Source organism: Peromyscus leucopus, chromosome 1 (assembly GCF_004664715.2).
Source record: "Peromyscus leucopus breed LL Stock chromosome 1, UCI_PerLeu_2.1, whole genome shotgun sequence".
Lineage (NCBI taxonomy): Eukaryota > Metazoa > Chordata > Mammalia > Rodentia > Cricetidae > Peromyscus > Peromyscus leucopus.
This window is the reverse complement of record NC_051063.1, coordinates 120,865,865-120,885,117: the sequence shown is the minus strand read 5'-3', so window position 1 is coordinate 120,885,117 and position 19,253 is coordinate 120,865,865. Positions and strand designations below refer to the sequence as shown.

At 48.4% G+C, this 19,253-nt stretch overlaps 1 protein-coding gene across 4 annotated transcripts in view; it reads right to left on the bottom strand.

Annotated features, from left to right (window-relative positions):
- Il16 (interleukin 16) overlaps positions 1-19,253 on the bottom strand; it is a 97,103-nt gene that overhangs the window by 30,980 nt on the left and 46,870 nt on the right. For all 4 annotated transcript variants that reach the window (XM_037197754.1, XM_037197765.1, XM_037197743.1 and 1 more), the window contains exons 3-6: positions 16,008-16,116; positions 7,990-8,123; positions 6,066-6,176; positions 3,426-3,540 (exon numbers count right to left, since the gene is read on the bottom strand). In XM_037197754.1, coding sequence (XP_037053649.1) covers positions 3,426-3,540; positions 6,066-6,176; positions 7,990-8,123; positions 16,008-16,116 — 469 coding nt within the window. The remainder of the gene's footprint in view (positions 1-3,425; positions 3,541-6,065; positions 6,177-7,989; positions 8,124-16,007; positions 16,117-19,253) is intronic.

The following is a 19,253-nucleotide window of genomic DNA, read 5'->3' as shown; positions in this document are numbered from 1 at the left end:
CTAGGTTGTGCCAAATCTATTTTGCACAATCGTTTTGGGGAAGGAGAAGAAAAACAAATCATTAGTGGCTTTGATCTGTACAGCAAGCCTGTCATAACCAGCGTATTCCCCCAGAGTCGGTTTGAGAAAGCCACTTTTGAAAACAATTAGGCCAATTATTTGAGGCTCGAGCCAGGAATTGACTGGTTGGAATTCTCTGTTTTTATTGTTGTTATTAACTAAGGGAGACAAATCCCCTGCCCTCCCTCAAAAAAATCAAGGGTTTCCAAAAAAGTACAAAAGTAACAGAACACCAAAGCACACACCCTGGATTCCGGCCCACTTCCCTTCTCTGGCTCCTGTTCTTCGTCTTGACTCAGCTGGTCCTCTAGACCTGCTCTCGGTCCCTTTCCCTCCTCTTCCTCTTCTTCCTCTACACCTTTCTTGTTCTTTAATTCACCCTGTCTCCTCTTTGCCCAAATCTCCCTTGAAGGGCAAGCACAGTTCAGTGGCCTGCCAGACAGCACCATCTAGTGCTCATCCAGGCACATCGCCCTCCTGCAGTTAACTTCCTCAGCCATTTCCTCTTCTCTTCCTCCTTGGCCTCTTCTTCCTTTCCTCCAGTGGACTGGAAACTGGAAATCTTCACGTGTCCCCATTATTCACGTACTGCCTCTTCCCAGGCTTTGTCCATTCTCATTGACTCTAGACCTCTGGAAGGGTTCCTGTTCCAGACGGCCTTAAGAACAGGCCTCCCGTGCCAGCCTCCAAACGTCTCCTCTGCTTCCTGCCAGCCCACTGTATCTATACATCGCTTCCTGACTCACCCAAGACCTCTCTATCCAGTGCCTCGCCAAGGATAAATGCAAAACCTCCCACTGCCCAAATCTGCATAGTGCTTGGGTTGGCAGTGTTTTCTGTAAAGAGCCGGATAGTAAATATTTAAGTCTTTGCAAGTCATACCGTTTCTGTTATGATGACTCAACACAGGGCTGAAACATCAAGGCAGCCATGGCCTCATATGAAAGAACATGGCTGAAATTAGAACCCTATCATAATTTGTACATATCACAAAAAATCAAGATAGAATGCTTTTCAAACTACATTTTATTAATTTGGGGGGGGCATTGTTTGAGGGTTTTGTTTTGTTTAGTTTTGTTTGTTTTTCTTTTCTGAGAAAGGGTGTCTGTGTGTAGCCCTGGCTGTCCTGGAACTTGCTCTATAGACAGGCTGGCCTCAAACTCACAGAAATCCACCTGCCTCTGCCTCACAAGTTTAAAGGCATTTGTCACAACCACCCAACAGTACATTTTTTAATGTACTTTAAAAAAATTAATTGATTGAGGACTGATGATTGATTGATGAGTATAGGTCTTTTGCTTGCATGTATATCAGTGCACCACATGTGTGCCTGGTACCCTCAGAGGCCAGAAGAGGGCATCAGATCCCCCGGAACTGGAGTTACAGATGGGTGTGAGCCACTGTGTGGGTGCTGGGAATCAAACTCCAGTGTTCTGGAAGAGCAGCCAGTGCTCGGAATCACAGAGCCATCTCTCCAGCCCCTGATAGAACTGTTTCAATCATTCAGAGAGGGAGAGGCCTTCCTTTGTTGTGATATAGGCCTGACCTCAGGGATGATAGTGTCCTCACTGTCCCCTAGATAATTCAGGATGCCACAGTGGGTGGACTTCCAGCCTGGCTTGCAGACATTGCTCTAACAGGGAAGAAATCCCTCTCTTCTCTCCTCTCCTCCCCTCCCTCTCCTCCCCTCCCCTCCCCTCCCCTCCCCTCTCCTACCCTCCCCTCCCCTCCACTCCTGTTCCCTCTCCTCTCCTCCCCTCCCCTCTCCTCCCCTCCCCTCCATTCCTGTTCCCTCTCCTCTCCTCTCCTCCCCTCCCTCCCCTCCCCTCCCCTCCCCTCCTCTCTCCTCTCCTCTCCTCTCCTCTTCTCTTCACTACTTGTCCTTGAAATTTGTCCCCTGACTGAAATCCAGAGATCCCTTTGGACCACGCTGGTCGCCCAACAGTCCGAACACAGACTTGAGGTGAGGTGGAGCAGGGCTCTGGCAGCTCTGTCCCAGGCCTCTCCTCACTCAGAGGGAGCTTCTGTCCACTGAAGATATGAAGAGAACTGGGAGGAAGGGGCTGGAAGAAGGAAGGCCAGTGGGGAAGCCATTCACATTTCAAAAGAGGGGTTCTGTCTGGTTTTCTGTGTATAAAGCCCCCCAAAAAGATGCCTCTTTGTTGAAGATGCTACAGAACGGCTGGCTGTTTAGAACTGTCTCACTGTGGAGAGTAGGGATGTTGCAGATCATTATTTTAGGCTATCTTTGGTTGCCTTAATAGTCACGTATCGCTCTCCATCTTCGTACCTGACCTATCATCTTTCAGACTACCGGGTAGAATCTTTTCTAATGTATTAACTCAGCAGATCACTACCGCCCACCAACCTAAAAGCTAGGAATGCTGTTGTATGTCCTCTATAACCTAGAGCAGAATTTACCCATTTCACCATACCCCACCTGCTTGGTGTTCCCAATGCTCCATGTCAAGAGGCCTTGACTTCTGGCTTCCTTTTATTATGTGACCAGAAAAGACTTTACAGGATCCCTTTTACAAACTGCTGTGGCAATCTAGATGTATGTTCCTAGCCCATGGTCACTCATAGAAGGCTCAGAATAAACTTGGTCTTATTCCCACCGGTGTAAGAACTGTGGTTTGTGCCAATGTACCTGTATTTCTAGAGCCCAGAGCAGCAGTTCTCAACTGTGGGCTGCAACCTCTTGGGGGAGGCAAACGACTCTTTTACCAAGGTCCCTTCAGACCATTGGAAAACACAGGTGTTTACATTACAATTCATAACAGTAGTAAGTTATGTAGCCGCACAATAATTTTATGGTTGGGGTCACCACAACATGGGGAACTGTATTAGAGGGTCACAGCATTAGGAAGGTTGAGAACCACTGGCCTAGAGCTTCCTGGAACTCTGAGAATTGTACCCACTCATCTGTCAGACGTGCTGGACCTGTGTCCCGTGGTTTCATGTGGAGCAGGGCAGGGAAGATGAAGGAGAAGGGGTATCAGTGAGCTAGAAACTGAACAGGGACACTGGAAATGAAAGAATGGAGTCAACCAAGAACAAAGGCTTCATCCCAGGCTAACAAAAGAACCAGGGGGAGCTGTTGCTGCCAGGGAATGATAATCTGGTCATCACTATGATGGCGCTCTTGAGGGGAGAAGTTTCCCTCTAGAGAAGTACACTTCCCCGCCCACCACCACCACCACCACCACCACCACCACCACCACCTCCATCACCACCACCACCACCGAAGTGTCCTCTGAAAGCCCAAGATACACTTTACACTTTCAGCATCTTCTGTGCCCTGGCAGCTCCGGACTGTGCTTTTGCCCTCTCTGCTTGCCACCCCCCGAGGGATGGAAACCTACCTTCCTGTAGCCGTCCATCAGCAGCAGCTGCGCCCCCTGTGAAGATGCTCTTCACGTAAATCCCAATGGGGCCGTAAATGCTGTCCTTTCCCCCAACGATGCTGAAGCCCAGGCCCTGGGGAGAGAAGAGAGGGCTAGATGTAGAATATTTCAGCTGGTTCTTGGACTGATATTTTTTTCTATGAACCTGCCCAAGTCCTGAAAAAAGGAATCAGGGAGGAGACAAAGTCCCTAGAGTCCCAGGGGGTCTCAGAGATTAACCAAGCAAAGCCAGGAAAGCAGTTTGTAGCCAGTTTGGGCTATGGAGTATCAGAGGCTGGTCCTTAAAGCTGACAGATGGGAGTTGGGTAGACACTAGTACCTCACTTTCTCCACCTGACTATTTTCATCCAATCACCTCCTCCTTCTGATGCTCAAACATTGTTGTAAAAAAAATATATATTGTAAAATAAAGTTATATAATTCACAGGCTGTACTTGAAAATAAAATACAACACCCAGAAACATCAAGGAGACATTAATGGCGTTAATAGTAACAGCTTATGCAATGGAAAGCATCCTTCTTGTTACCAGAGGCCCCTTGTTCCCCTCCATTCTGCATCTATCCTGTCCCCTGACTAAAGACACAAGTTGCCTGCTCTTCCGACAGGTGCTGTCCTCCCTGTAATTATTTCTAGGTCGTTCTCAAGAGCCAACCAGTGCATCCTAGGATTATGTTGGCGGCACCAGGAGAAGCCGGGGCTCAGCAGACAGCCTCAGCTGTGGGAACAGCCACAACACAGTCAAGGTAGGTCTGATGCAGAACTGCCCCGTGGAAGGTAAGGATGGTGTCTACAGCTGGAAGAGAGGGAAGAGGGGGTCTGGCTTCCCCTGAAGACTTGCCAGGAGATTAAAGGGACAATCTGGACTGGCTTAGGTAGCTTAGGTAGCGGCAAAGCTCCATTCGTTATGTTGAAGACGGAGGATCTCTGTAATCCCCAGATAAACTGAGTTTGACCTCAGGGAACTCCCTTTTCGACTGTGATCTACTAAAAGTTAGTGAGTCTCATTTTTCAGTGACTGGCCTTAGACAAGTGCTCAAGACACCAATGGTGTAGACTCACGCAGGTCTTTTGGTTCAACTCAGAAGCATCTAAGTTGGCCTGGGAGCCCGGCTCCTCCACAAACCCTTTAAAGTGGTGGTTGCCACTGGTGATGGCATCACTATTGATCGATTGTTCATCTCAGACCCACAGCCCTAGGAGCCCACAAGGAAACAAAAGTATCAGTGGGGAGAGAGCACCCCGGTGTCTCTTGTGTTCACCTCAAAACATGCTACCTTATCCCTGGAGCTTTGTATTGGGTACCTTTTTGGTTGCTGTGACCAAATGCCCGGCTTGTTAGTCAGAAAGTGGGACTGTCCAGAGAGAGCCTCGCTGCCCATGATTCTCCCTTTGGCTTGAGGGGCCTTCTTTGCATTCCCTGCTTGTCCTCCAGGAGTGAGAAGGAACAGATGACAGACAGAAAGACGACTCCAGGTATGTGGTGAGTACCCTCCCTAGAACACAGTGGCCTTGAAGCCCTTACCTCACCTCGACTGAGATGTATTTGGGTAGGTTAAATAAGCCCACCGTTCATCTGAACAGCTGGGTGGTTTAAACTGGTTTGAAAATGTGGCAGCAGCTGCCTGTGTCTGTCCTAGTTATTTTAGGCACGGGCAAGTCTGTTCCAGTTTGGATGTGAAATGTCTGAGTGCTTTGTCCTCAACTGGTGGGGTTGTTTGGGGAGATGGTGGTACATTTAGGAAGCAAGGCCTACCTGGAGGAAGTAGGTCATTGGAATGTGTGGCCTGACCCCACTTCCTACTCAGCCTCTGTTTCCGGAACCACTGAGATATGAGCAAGGAGCCTCATGCTCCTGACACCAGAGGCGAGGGCAGCTTCTGCTGTGGTGCCTTACCTATAGCAATGGACCAGGCACTCAAACCCTCTGCCTGGACACTTCCTCCCCTAAGCCATTTCTTGTCAGGCATTTGGTCAAGGCCACCAGAAAGGTGTCCAATACAAAGCCCCAAGTGTGGGGTGAGCACAGGAGATCCTGGGGATTGTTCTCTCACTGCTCACACTTTGGTTCCCTCTATTGATACTTCACAGCCCCCTGGGGTAGACATAGTATGCTGTGCCATCATCTAGACAAAGCAGAGTCCATTCGGGCTCTTCAGGATGCTCCGACAGAGGCCAGGACGTCTGTGGCCATCGAATGACCTGTACGGAACAGGGTGCATAGAGTTTGGAAAATTTGTGTTTGAGTCCAACTTTCTTCTGCCTGTATGTGGAGGTGAAATTCAGCCCCATAAACCTACATAAGGGATTTTAATGTATGTATCAAGCAATACGATAGGGAATATCGTGTCAAGACGGAATAGGAAACAAGCTTGGAGAGTGCTCAAGGGGATCACTGTGGTGTCCTCAGAGAGGAAATGATCACTTGGTGGAATTGGAAGAATCGGTGTTGCTTGAACCCAGCGAGTGCCCGTGAGCTTGTGCTTGGCTCTCTGCTGCGCTCTGTGTTCCACAGCCCTGTTCCCACTCCACCTCGGAGCAACAGCTCCTGGAGGAGAACGGTGCACCAGGGCTTCCCGTTGGTAATGATCTGTGCTCACCTTTGCTTGGCCCTTCATCAGCACGATGTTGGAGATGACTGAAGCCTGCAGACCCCCAGACAGCTGCCCGAGCTGAGCTGTGCTCAGTGACCGAGTTGGTCTGGCAGTGCCCTGTAATGAAGAACCCGAGAGGGCAGGAATGAGCCACCTGTGACATCTGCCAAGGAGAAGAGCCCCCACCCTCTATCTCCAAGGGTCAGCAGGATAAGCGCTGGAAGGTGATTTCTGGGATGTCATTCAGATTCTGGTGGCTTGGGCAGGAAGCTTTGCTCGAGGTGACCTGGTGGCAGAGCAGCAAGCCAAGGCTCACACAGGCTTGTGAAGGTTGTAAGCCAGGGGCAATAATACACAGACCACACTGCCCCCAGAAAAAAACCCTGGAGGCCAGGCAAGACCTTCAGCTGAGTTAGAGACATCACTGTAAACTGTTCAGCTCAAAGCATGTATACCAAAAGCTCTGCTTGTCCCAGGCCCAGTGCAGTAGCCATGAAATCTAGACCCCAAAGACTCAAAAGGAGACTATGAATTCCAGGGGAGACAGATGGAGGCTAGCCAGCTGCATCAAAGAGGGTGTCAACCAAGAGCAGTTTTGTGTCCCAGAGCCCCAGTGGCGAGCAGCGTGGCTTTGTGGTGATGCTGATACTTTGGAAGCCACATCCGTGTCACAGATCATTCTCCTGGCTCTGCTGGTTATCAACTGATGATCTTGGAGAAATGATTTAGTCCCTCTGTGCCTCCGTTTCCTCCAGTAGAAGATGCATGGTCTCAAGGAATAGTTAACTGTGCTAACCATGCAGGTGCTTAGGGCAGGACGTCACCTCCGGGAAGTGCCTATACATCCTTCCTTTGCTATGCGCTGCTGTAACTACTGTGCTGCTTTGCTATGTGTCTGCCACCCAGGAACACCCTAGCACTTCCTATCTGGCCACCAAGCCAGCACGTGAGCCGAGAGTGTGTAAGGGGGCTCCAGGACCCCTGCTCACGAAGATCTGGTGTTGCAAGGTGAGGCACATCCATAACTAGTCTGTAGGGAACCTGGAGTAGATTTGGGCTTCAGGACCATCACTCTCTAAAGAAACAGCTCATCTTCCTCTACTCCCTCCCTACTTCCTTTTCCCTCCTCCCTCCCCCGACTGCTGTTCCCTTCCCTCTTCATACTTGGTTAGGTGATCTACCCAAAGTTACCACAAGAAGTTACCACAATATCCCAGGCTTTGCACCCATAAGCTCCACCCAAGGCTGTCCCTACTCCTACCCCAGAAACAACCCTTCTGGAATCCTGCCTTGGAAGCCTCTATGCAGTTAACTTATCAATGTCACTGGCAAGAGGTGGTGTCCAGTCAAACAGTATTCTCTCTCTCTCTCTCTCTCTCTCTCTCTCTCTCTCTCTCTCTCTCTTAGAACTTGTCCTCTGACCTCCACACGCATGCTGCTGCACTCCCACCGCCCCCACACAAAAATACACAGACACTCACAAATTGTAAATAAATGTACTGAATGTTAAAAAAAATGATGCAACTTCGAGTGCCGAATCTATCACATGCCAGTATTATGAATAATAATAAATTCTTCAGTTTGTCAATGCCATTTCCCCAGTCCTCTCACCTCAGAGTTATTGTGCAGGTGAAATCGAGGGATGCTTGGGAAGCTTTAGTTGAGAGCTGGGGAACCGGGTGTGTGGGGTGGGGAGGTGGGGGTGGGTGGAGTGTTCTCTATGGGCTCCTAACAGCGCAGAAGTGACATGTACCTGGCACAAGGGGGCGCTTGACAGGCAGACCTTCCTAAGTGATTCTTGCCTAGCGGGGTGCTTTAGCCATCTAAGCAAGCTCTCTGTGGGCTGTGGGCAGAAAAGCGACACTGTGGCCATTTCACAGCCTCCTGACCGCCCCCCCCGCCAGCTCCGGGCCCCTCCCCTCCATTTTACCGAAGCTGGGTAGTCCAGTTGTTGAGAGAGAGACTTCCTGTTGCTGCAGAGAGAGTACGGCTGCCTGTCGGTGGGAGCCGCAGATTTCTTCGTCACTGGGAAATCGATTTCTCCGGTGCAATAGGGATTCACACCTAAACAGAGAGGGAAGTGGGAAAAAAGCAGGAAGACATCATTTGTGTGCACTCAGACATCAAGCGTGACAAAGAACGTACCCAGCCTCGACCACCAACCACCAGCCCTTCCTGAGGCGAGGGTCCGAGGGGCCAGAAACCATCCAGCGCCCAGGACGGTTGGTGCGGCCCTCGAGGCTGTGGAAGACACAGCATCATTCTAACTCTCTTCATCCATGAATTTGGTGCTGCAGGGTGCAACAGAATTCTTCACCAGAGTGGGCTTCCATTGCACCCCTGTCCAACTCAACAAGAGGTGACAGGGGTCTTCTGCATGCCACATCATGCTTGTAGTCCAGACTGCCGGGGGTTTTCAATCCCAACCACAGGGGCAGGAGGCAGCACAAAGGTTCCTGGGATAGGAACTGAGCCAGGGGCCAAGCAGGAAGCCAACAAGTGACCACATGGGGAGACTTGGCAGGGAGAGGGTGCATCCGTGGGGTCCTCCCATGCAGACCCCTTCCTGCCCTTACACACCCCTCACACAGGCAGAGGGCCCAGGAGTAATCCCGTCTCCCACGTAGACCCCTCACACAGGTGAACAACTTGAATCTTTGAGGATTTGTGGAAATACAAACTATTTGCTCCCTGGTCTGTGTGGCACCCCAGCCTTCCTGTCTTTCACCCAGCTCCACCACCACCACCACCACTCACCACCACCCACCACTCACTACCCACCACTCACCACTCACCACCCACCACTCACTACCCACCACTCACCACCACTCACTCCCACCATTCACCACTCACCACCACCACTCACTCCCACCACTCACTCCACCACCACTCACCACCACCACTCACCACACCACCACCACCCACCCACCACCCACCACCCACCACCCACCACCCACCACCACCACCCACCACTCACCACTCACCACCACCACTCACTCACCACCACTCACACACCACCCACCACCACCACCCACCACCCACCACTCACCACTCACCACCACCACTCACTCCCACCACCACTCACCACCACCACTCACCACCACCACTCACCACCACCACCCACCACCACCACCCACCACTCACCACCACCACTCACCACTCACTCCCACCACTCACCACCACCCACCACTCACCACCACCACTCACCACCACCACCCACCACCACCACTCACTCCCACCACCACACCCACCACCCACCCACCACTCACCACCACCACTCTACCACATCACTCCCCCACCACCACCACCACTCACTCACCACCACCACTCACCACCACCACTCACCACCACTCACCACCACTCACCACCACTCACCACCACCCACTCACCACCACCACCCACCACTCACCACCACTCACCCACCACCACCCACCACCACCACTCACTCACCACCACTCACCACCACCACTCACCACCACCACTCACCACCACCAACCACTCACCACCCACCACCACTCACCAACCACCACTCACCACCACCACCACTCACCACCACCACCCCCCCCCCCCCCACTCACCACCACCACCCACCACTCACCCCCCCCACTCACACCCACCACTCACCACCACCCACCCAACCACCACTCACCACCCACCACCACCACTCACTAACCACCACTCACCACCACTCACTCCCACCACTCACCACTCACCACCACTACTACTCACCACCACTCACCACCACCACCCACTACTCACCACCACCACTACCACCCACCACTCACCACCACCACTCACCACCACCACTCACCACCCACCACTCACCAACCACCACTCACTAACCACCACTCACTAACCACCACTCACTACCCACCACTCACCACCACCACTCACCACCTCCACTCACCACCACCACTCACCACCACCCACCACCACTCACTAACCACCACTCACTAACCACCACTCACTACCACCACTCACCACCACCATTCACCACCTCCACTCACCACCTCCACTCACCACCACCACTCACCACCACCACTCACTAACCACCACTCACTAACCACCACTCACTACCACCACTCACCACCACCATTCACCACCACCACTCACCACTACCACTCACCACCACCACTCACCACCACCATTCACCACCACCACTCATCACCCACCCACCACCCACCACTCACTCCCACCACTCACCACTCACCACCACTCACCCCTGGACTTTCACAGTCAATTTGAAAACCTTTGGGGTTGAGAGACTTAACCCCCTGATGTCTGGAGCTGCCCAGCTGAGACACAAAGTTAGCTGCACGGGCCATTTAAATCTGTCCAGTAGCCACACTGAAAAATTAAGAGGAGGACCAGGCATAGTGGTGCACACCTGTCATTCCAGCCCTCACAAAGGTAGGGATGGCAGGGTCAGGAGTTCAAGAACATCCTCTGCCACATAGTAAGTTGGAAAAAGAACCTAGGGTGTCTGAGATCCTGTCTCAAAGAAAACAAAAATCTAAATAAAACAAAAGGAAAAAAAAAAAAGAGAGAGTTCCAGGCTAGTCTGGCCTGCATGGTATGAGTCTGTCTCAAAGCAAAATAGGTAAATAATAATAATGAATAATTAATAATTAATAATAATAATAATAATAATAACTAAAAGGAATGATTGTGATTGGTTTAATTATATTAATATATTTTATTCTGTCCACTATGTCTAATCTGGGACCATTCAACGTGTAAACAATATGTAAAAATATTAACAAGACATTCATGTTCTATTTTTCCTCATACTTAGTCTTCATCTGGGCATGCTCTCTAAAAATTTCTATGTTCTCCACAGAGAGCAGCCATGTGCTCAGGAGCCATGTGTGGCCAGTGCACGGGCAGCAGGGTTCCAGAGGCCCATCAAGGAACGAGGTTTTCCCAGCATCCTTCAGCTTGAGTAAGTGGACAGACATTTGTGCGGAGCCCAACCCCCCATGCCAAGGAAAAAGTGATATCGGTGGTGGCTCACAGGATGTGAAAGACAGATCAAGGCTGAGATTTCCTTTCTTCAGGGGTGGAGAATGGGAAAGAGCTGTCTATAGACTAAAGAGAGGAAGTGACTAGCGAGGGCGGGTTCAGAATGAGACTCCCTGAGGAGGATGTCAGATGTAAAGAAGATAAGGGACAGAGGTCGAGGCACCTTAGAAACGGGGAGATTTAGGTTCTTCAGTGCTCCAGAAGCAGCTGGGAAAACCACCTGCAATGGCGGTTGCTTCCAGAAGTCCCTTCAGAAGGAGTCACTGGTCCTCAGTAACTTGCAGGGACCAATTGCTCCCAGATGGGCCAGGAGGGAGCAGCGTGGGGAAGACAGGATGCTGGACTTCAGATCAGAGCTGGTAGGAAGCCAGAGGTCACCTGTTCCTAACCCGCCCAGGCACCACATTTATGTGAGTGCTCAACAGGAATGCAGATCACACAAGGCTCCTGACCCATTGATGGGGACTAAGACAACCCTCCTGCTGATGCAGCCATCCTATTATAGGCTTTGGGGAGCCCCGATCTACTCCTTACTTACAAGTGAACAAACAGATCAAGGGCTTCATAGCAATTAATAAGTCTAGAGCATAACCCAGACCTCTGGGTCCTGTGGCTTCTGCCCACTGTGATGCCCTCTACTGGATGAAAGAGAGGAAGAGAGATAAGGACAAATAAATAGGCTGCCATTTGGAATGAGTGACAGTAGATAGATGACAGAGCCCTGGGCAAGCCAGTGCAAGGTGCTGAGGCCATGCTGAGCTGGGCTCTGTCCTGCCTGACCTGGCAACCGCTGTGCTTTGGGGTGCTCTGTCTTGTCTATGGATTCAGATCTGTATAAACAGAGGCCAGCGCAAGACTTGGTTCATTCTCCAAAGCTCTGGCTGGTCTGGGTCCTCCTTCTCTCTGCCTGAAAATCACCTGTGGATGTACACCAGCCAACAGAGAAGTGTATCAAAGTTATCGTCTCCAGTGAAGGGGAGTTAAAACCTGCCGCACTTTCAGCACTGGCTGGGTTGATAGTAAATGCTGTTAGAAACCCAGCTCAGAGGCCCACACAGTTTTAGAAAGAGACAGACGCTATATGTTGAGATGAATATGTAACAATAGTAATGAGTTCATACTTTGAAGCTGAGTTGAATAATGAACTGGAAATGGAAAAGGTAATTGGCAAAGGAACTAAAAATGTATAAGTTCTTAGTCTCTCATAAAAGGAATGACTTAGAAGTGTTATTCTGAATTATTTATTAATTAATTAAGTTCAATAAATTAGCTAGTTAATTTAAATGCAAAGACAAGCTGAAGTAGAAATGGAATTGAACAGATCCTAGAAACTGAAACAAGGTACGGCAAACTACCAATAGCAAGTTACTATGGAAACGATGCACAATGAACCAAGAAAGGTATTTACAAAAGGACGGGGGCCTGGCAGGATGGCTCAGTGGGTAAAGGCGCTTGCTGCTGACCCTGACCACCTGAGTTCCAGCTCTAGGTCCCATAATGTGGAAGGAGAGAGCGGACCCCTTCAAGTTGTCTTCTGACCTCCACATGAACACATACTCTGTGGCACATGCTCCCCACTCTCCCCCTCCCCACACACACTAATGGTTTTTAAGGGCATGGGCAAGAACTGATCATCAGTAGTGATGCTCGTCCTCAGTTCATCATCCAGGGGGAAAAAAACCCACAATGCTTCTTTCTTCATATAAAGTGCCAAAAATATAAATATAACACATCTGATGTGGAGAAAAATCATTTATAAAATAGGAGAATATATAAATACACAATGCTGGTTGGTTTTTGTCAGCTTGACACAAGCCAGAGTCACCTGGGAAGAGGGAACATCAGTTGGGGAGCTGCCTCCATCAGTTGGGGAGCTGCCTCCATCAGTTGGGGAACTGCCTCCATCAGATTGGACTGTGGGTAAGTCTGTAGGGCATTTCAATTGTTACTGACTAGTATGGGAGGATCCAGCCCACTGTTTGGCAGTGCTACTCCTGGGCAGGTGGTCCCAGGTTATGGAAGAAAGCAGGCCTGTGGACAGCATTCCTCTATGTTTCCTGCCTCTGGTCCTGCCTGAGTTCCTGCCCTGACTTCCTCAGTGATGGATTGTGGTTGTCAAGTAAGCCAGATGAACTCTTCCTCCCCACATTGTTTTTGGTCATAGTGTTCATCACAGCAACAGAAGCAAACTAAGATGCACACATATTTAATATTCTTCCAACACGGAGAAATTTCATGGTAAAAGGAAAAAGGGTCAAGTTTGATAGCATAAAAATCAAAACATCTTCAAGTGAAAAACTAAATAACTAGAGGAAGTGTGTGTGTGTGTGTGTGTTTGAGAAATCCAATGTTCAAGTATTAATTTAACCAAGAGTTTTGTAAATTAATAAGACAATGATGAGCCCAATAGAAAACTAGTAAGAGTTACCCCCAAAAAATGTACTAAATAATAAATGAAGAAATTTTTCAGCCTGCCTAAAGAGGTCTGTTTTCCATTTTGGAAGCCAGTGTGCAAGTCAGGGTTTGCATTACAAAAAGCAAAGGCATACTTAAAAAAAAACAGCCAGATGTTCTGGGGTCCTGGAGGCCATTACCTCCCAGGGCCTAAAGGGCACAGGAAAGAAAGAGCGGGACCCAGTGAGCCACGGTCAAGGAAGACAGGCCATTTGGGTGACAGACAGTCAAGAGACCAGGGAGGACAGCACCCCATTGCTCCATCCTACAGTCACTGATTCTCTCAATAACTGAACTCAGTTTGGATCCAGAAGGTTGAGAGGTGGGTGGCATTGTCTGAGGGATCAGCTCCCAGGACACCAGCATGGCTGACTTTGCGGACATGTGGCCTGAGCCGTCAGCAGGGCCTATGGTCAGAAGACTCCCAGTTTGGTTTAATGCTGGGCTACTGCCACTTTGAAATTCTTACTAATTCTGGACAGGCTCCCTTTGTTTAATTTTAGACAGAGCCCCACAAAGTGTGTAACTGGTCCCAGGTGTGAAGCAAGGCAGAGAAGCAGAAACAGGCAAGAGGTAGAAAGCCTGTGCAGCTAATATTCCAAAACAAAAACAACAAACAAACAAACAAAAGAACCAGTGTGATGTAGGTGATCATGTCTGCTGCTGAAGGAAGGGCAGGCTAGCTTGGCAGTACGCCAAAGTCCTTAAGCTGTGTCTACCTACCATTTAAACCAAAATTCAACCCCTAAGCAATTACACTAACAAGAAACCAAGTTATACAAGCCTCCAAACCAGCCATTCATTTAAGGATGGCTCATAATGCCACAGAGTAATGAGGCTCAGAGAGTCAAGAACTTCCCCAAAGTCACACAGATAATCACTTCCAAGGAAGCTCGATCCCAGTCCAAGCACAGTTTCCCTCAAATGTGGTGTCTTTCATTTTGCTTTGGTTTGAGGGGTGGGGTTGTTTTTGAGACAGGATCTGCTGTAGCCCAGCCTGGCCACACACTCAATGCATATGCTCCAGGCAGGCTTTGAACTCCTGATCATCCAACCTGTATGGCCCACATGATGGGACTACAGAAACCAGCACTCAGTTTTCAAACATTCTTAGTCATTCACCAGGCACTATCTCCCATGTGGCTGTCACTCAGTATTCACGGGGACCGGTTGCTTCCAGGAACCCCCATCGATACCAGAATATGTGGGTGCTTTTCCACGTTTTGTATAAACCCACTGCATTATGAGCACATAATAGATGCATGTGAGCGTACTGTTTATGCTGGATTGTTTAGAAGACAATGAAAAGAGAAAAGGATCCACACATTTTTTGTAAAAATGTTATTTCTTTCAAATATTTCCCACTCACAGACATGGAGGCTAACTGGGTTCCCTTCAGGAATCAACACAGATGCAGAAAACAATTTCATGTATGAAGTAAGCAATGTGGATGATGCCATTGAAAGACCGAACATAATGCAAATTCTAATGAGAGGAAGTTGGTTAACTAGACTGTAAATGTTCATACAATGAAATTTTGTATTTCCACTTTAAAAAAGAATGGTGTTTAGAATGGAATTTCCAATGACTTGTGCATGCAAGCTTTCTGTAGTCACGTGGGAAGAGTGGAATTAACTGAAAACGGTAGCACGGCTTAGTGTCAGCATCTCTACCGCGGTCTTAATTTCTTCATGTCTTTCTTCATCCTTCTATTTACAGTAATCAAGAGCCCTGAGCTCTTCTGACCTCAGCCCTGTCCTATCACAGGCAAGGCAAAAGAGGTTGGGGTTGCGGGGAGGCTTGCTCAGCACAGGAAGTATGCCAGCACTCAGGGTAGGAGCCAACGTTTTTCTCTTCTCCCCAGACTGGATATCTCCAGCATGACACCCAGCCAGAGATGCTGTCCACGGAGACATGGCCAGGCCAGTGCAGAACCTCTCTAGTTGTCTAGGAAGAACACCCATGAAGCATGCTCTCTAACAGACAGACAGCTGTCACCTTGGTTTACCCTTGATAACCCAGGAAGGACCCAGCCCCCTAGACTCCCCCACAGCAGTGACAGTCCTGATATTCAGGAGCAGTTAAGCCCTTGTGGTGGTTTCGATGATAACATCCCCTGGAGGCTCGTGTATTTGAACATGTGGTCCCTGGGTGGTAACGCTGCTTGAGGAGGCTTAGGAGGTGTGGTCTTGTTGGAGGGAGTATGAGAGGCAGGCTTGAGAGTTTAAAGACTCCCATTTCCAGTCTCTCCCTGCTCTGTGCTTGTGGTTCAAGATGTGTGAGCTCTCAGCAGGCTGTTCCTGCCGCCATGACTATTTGCTGTCTCCTCCTGCCATAGTGAACTCTAACCCTGGAACTATAAACCAGAATAGATGCATTCTTTAAGTAGCCTTGGTCATGGTGTTTTGTCACAGCAACAGAAAAGGAACTAATACAACCCTGTTCCCGAGGATATTTTGGTAAGGTACTCACTGGTCGAGTTGCTGCGTGTCCTTTGGTGGCAGGCTTTAGGGAACAGGAAGCTGCTACTTTGTGTTTCTGGTTTTCCAGTCTTTTCTTTAGAGGAAGCTGCAGAAGGTTCCTGTGAAAACAGTTTCCATCTTTTTCATTCAGCAGATTAAGAGTCGAAATGCAGGCTTAGCATAATGGGGCCTTGGTTGGCATGGACCAGAGGAATATCTCTTGATTTGCCTGTATCTCTACTGAAATAGACGCTTTGAGGACTGCAATTTAGGACCATTGGTAACCAGTTATTCACAGAGAAACATCTATTTAATTAAAAGGTACTTAACAAATAGAAATGCCATAGCTATTAAATGCAGCAAATGTTGAGTGCATATATCAGGGTCACGATTACACACAGGGAATCCAGCCCTAGTCAGGACAGACAAGGACCTGACGTCGGATAACTGGCATTTTAGTAAAGAACGACTAACAGGAAACACAGGTGAAAGGTCACTATAGAGAACAGCAAGTGTTCCATCTAAAGGATTAGAGAGTGGTCTGAACTCTCAGAGAGCCTTGGAGACCTGTACTGGGGATGATGGCGGTGCTCGGCCGTCCTGAGACAGGACTCACAAAATTGCTGTTGAGCTAGTATAGAGTTTTCAAGTATTGAACCATTCATGTATTCTTCTGGGCATTGTGATTTTATTTTATTGCTGATTTCTATTTGCCAGCATTTAATTTAGAACCTTAAAAGTCAATACCAAGTCAAATTGTTTACAATTCTCTTTTATTTCTGCCTTACCATATTGAATGATTTCACTTTTCTTTATAGCAATGACTTTATGTGAGTAGTTTCTAGGGCTAGGAAGAGGGCTCAATCTGGAAAGTGCTTGCCGCACAAGGATGAGGACTTCAGTCTGGATTCCCAGCACCATATAAAAAGCCAGGTGTAGCAGCTTATGCCTGTAATCTCAGTGCTGGGGAAGTAGAGGCAGGTGGACCCCTGGCGCTCACTGGCCAAGTCTTGCTGGATCAGTGAGCTCCAGGTTCAGCTTGAGATCTTGTCTCCAAAATATAAGGTGTAGAGTCAATGAGGAAGATAAGCAATGTTGACTTCTGATCTCTGCACATACACATAGGTACACACACACACACACACACACACACACACACACACACACACACCACACACCACACACCACACACACCACACATACACCACACACACATATCACACACATACCACACACACACACACACACACACACACACACACACACACACACAGAGTTTCCATTGTACTGAGTATGTTAAACAACATAGTTTACATTTCTCTATCAGGGTGAAAGAAACGATACAACTCTTCCCTGTGTGAGCGAAGCATCTGGAAGAACTACTCTCTTTCCTCTCCTTTCTCTGAAATATTAGAAGTGAATGGTGAGGGGCACAGAAGTCGGCAGCAAGGGTGAAGGGATCACTTTACTTCACTCCTGGGTCTGTTCTATTTTGTAACTTTATAAAGACTGTGACAATTTTTGAGTTACATTGGTTTCATCACTGACTACTGCAACTGTGTGTGTGTGGGGGGGGGTGTTTCAGGGAAGCGGTAGATGGGAAACTCTCTAAACAGAAGCGTGTCTATGGCTGTCAGATTTGAGTAATTAGGTAACTGACCTTTGGATACTTGCCATTGGACCGGGAAGCACAGCTATAGGTAGCTCAGATGTTTAGGGGCAGACACTTAGTGTTGCAGTGTCCTGGAGACCCCTAGTCTATATCACGTGACTACCTTTTTGAGAAGGCAGGTATGCCAGGGGCCATATTAATTCTATATGTTGAGTAGGCACATATCCAGCACCCGGTGTGTGGCCAGAGCACAGAGAGACTCCCCCTCTGCTCTGCCTCTCACTGGGTACCACCGGCCTCACCACCGCTAGCAGGCTGGCATGGACAACACTGCTGGCATCTCCCCACTTGTTCCAGGGCTTCCCTCTTCTGTCATTGATGATGGCAGCCTAGTGAGCCTTCCTAACTCCAATCCCACCTGCGCTGTGACATACAGAAACTTCTCACGGGTTCCAGAGCACAGTTAGCCCCCTTCCGTGGCTACTACTCGGACAATTGTTTCTCCCGAGGTATATATTCCTTTTGGAGTTTTGAAAGAATTTTCTGCCCAGTGGCGGAGTTAACCAGGTGAGCTTTGTAAGCAATTGAATGCAAAAGTCCACTCAAAAATAAAGCTATATCCAGTTTGACACAAGAACTCATGCAAGAAACCACAAATCAATTCCCTTTTATTTCCTGTGTAAGCCAATGTGAAAATCGGGTATTTAGTCTGGGCAGATTCCTAGGCCGTCATTTTTCTTTTTAGCAACAGATGGCACTGTGTTAGCCCCAACAACGTAACTTTTAACTGCACATTATTTAACTGCACTAACCAGGAAATTTTTTTAAAAGCTTACAAAAGGTGTGATTATATACAGGAGGCAATTAATTTAGTCGAATTCTTGAGACTCTGATTCTCAAAATTAAGTATATGAACTACTTCAAGCACACGAAAAGCTCCAACCTCATATCCAAAAGATACTTCTTAATTACAGTAGTGGGAGAGGTCATGTCCCGACTCTAATGTGAAGACTTCTGCCCAGTACCAGCTTCGTTTCGTGCACCCCAGTGAGACAATGGAAGGAGCAATGTACTGTGGCCTTGGGACATTTGCAGGCCTGCTAAGCACAGGAACTAACTGGTCTACCTGTCCAAGGGTGACCCTTATTCCTGAAGTACCATTGAGACATGTATTCAGACTATATATCCCCACTTCTAGATGTCTAATAGCATGAAAGGAAATAAGTCAATGGGATACACACAAGACATGACATGCTAAACTTCTTTTAAATTAATGTTTAAAAGAGTTTTTTTTAGCCGGGCGGTGGTGGCACATGCCTTTAATCCCAGCACTCAGAAGGCAGAGCCAGGCGGATCTCTGTGAGTTCGAGGCCAGCCTGGGCTACCAAGTGAGTTCCAGGAAAGGCGCAAAGCTACACAGAGAAACCCTGTCTCGAAAAACCAAAAAAAAAAAAAAAAAAAACAAAAAAACAAAAAAAAAAACGAGGTTTTTTTTTTAACTGAAACTATACTTCTATTATCTATAAATTTGAAAGTATTTTATGATAATCTGACTATAATCATGTAAAAAGTACACTGAAAGGGCCTAGAAATAGATGCAGTAAAATAGCAACATTCCTTCCACAAACGTTTGCTAGGAACTTA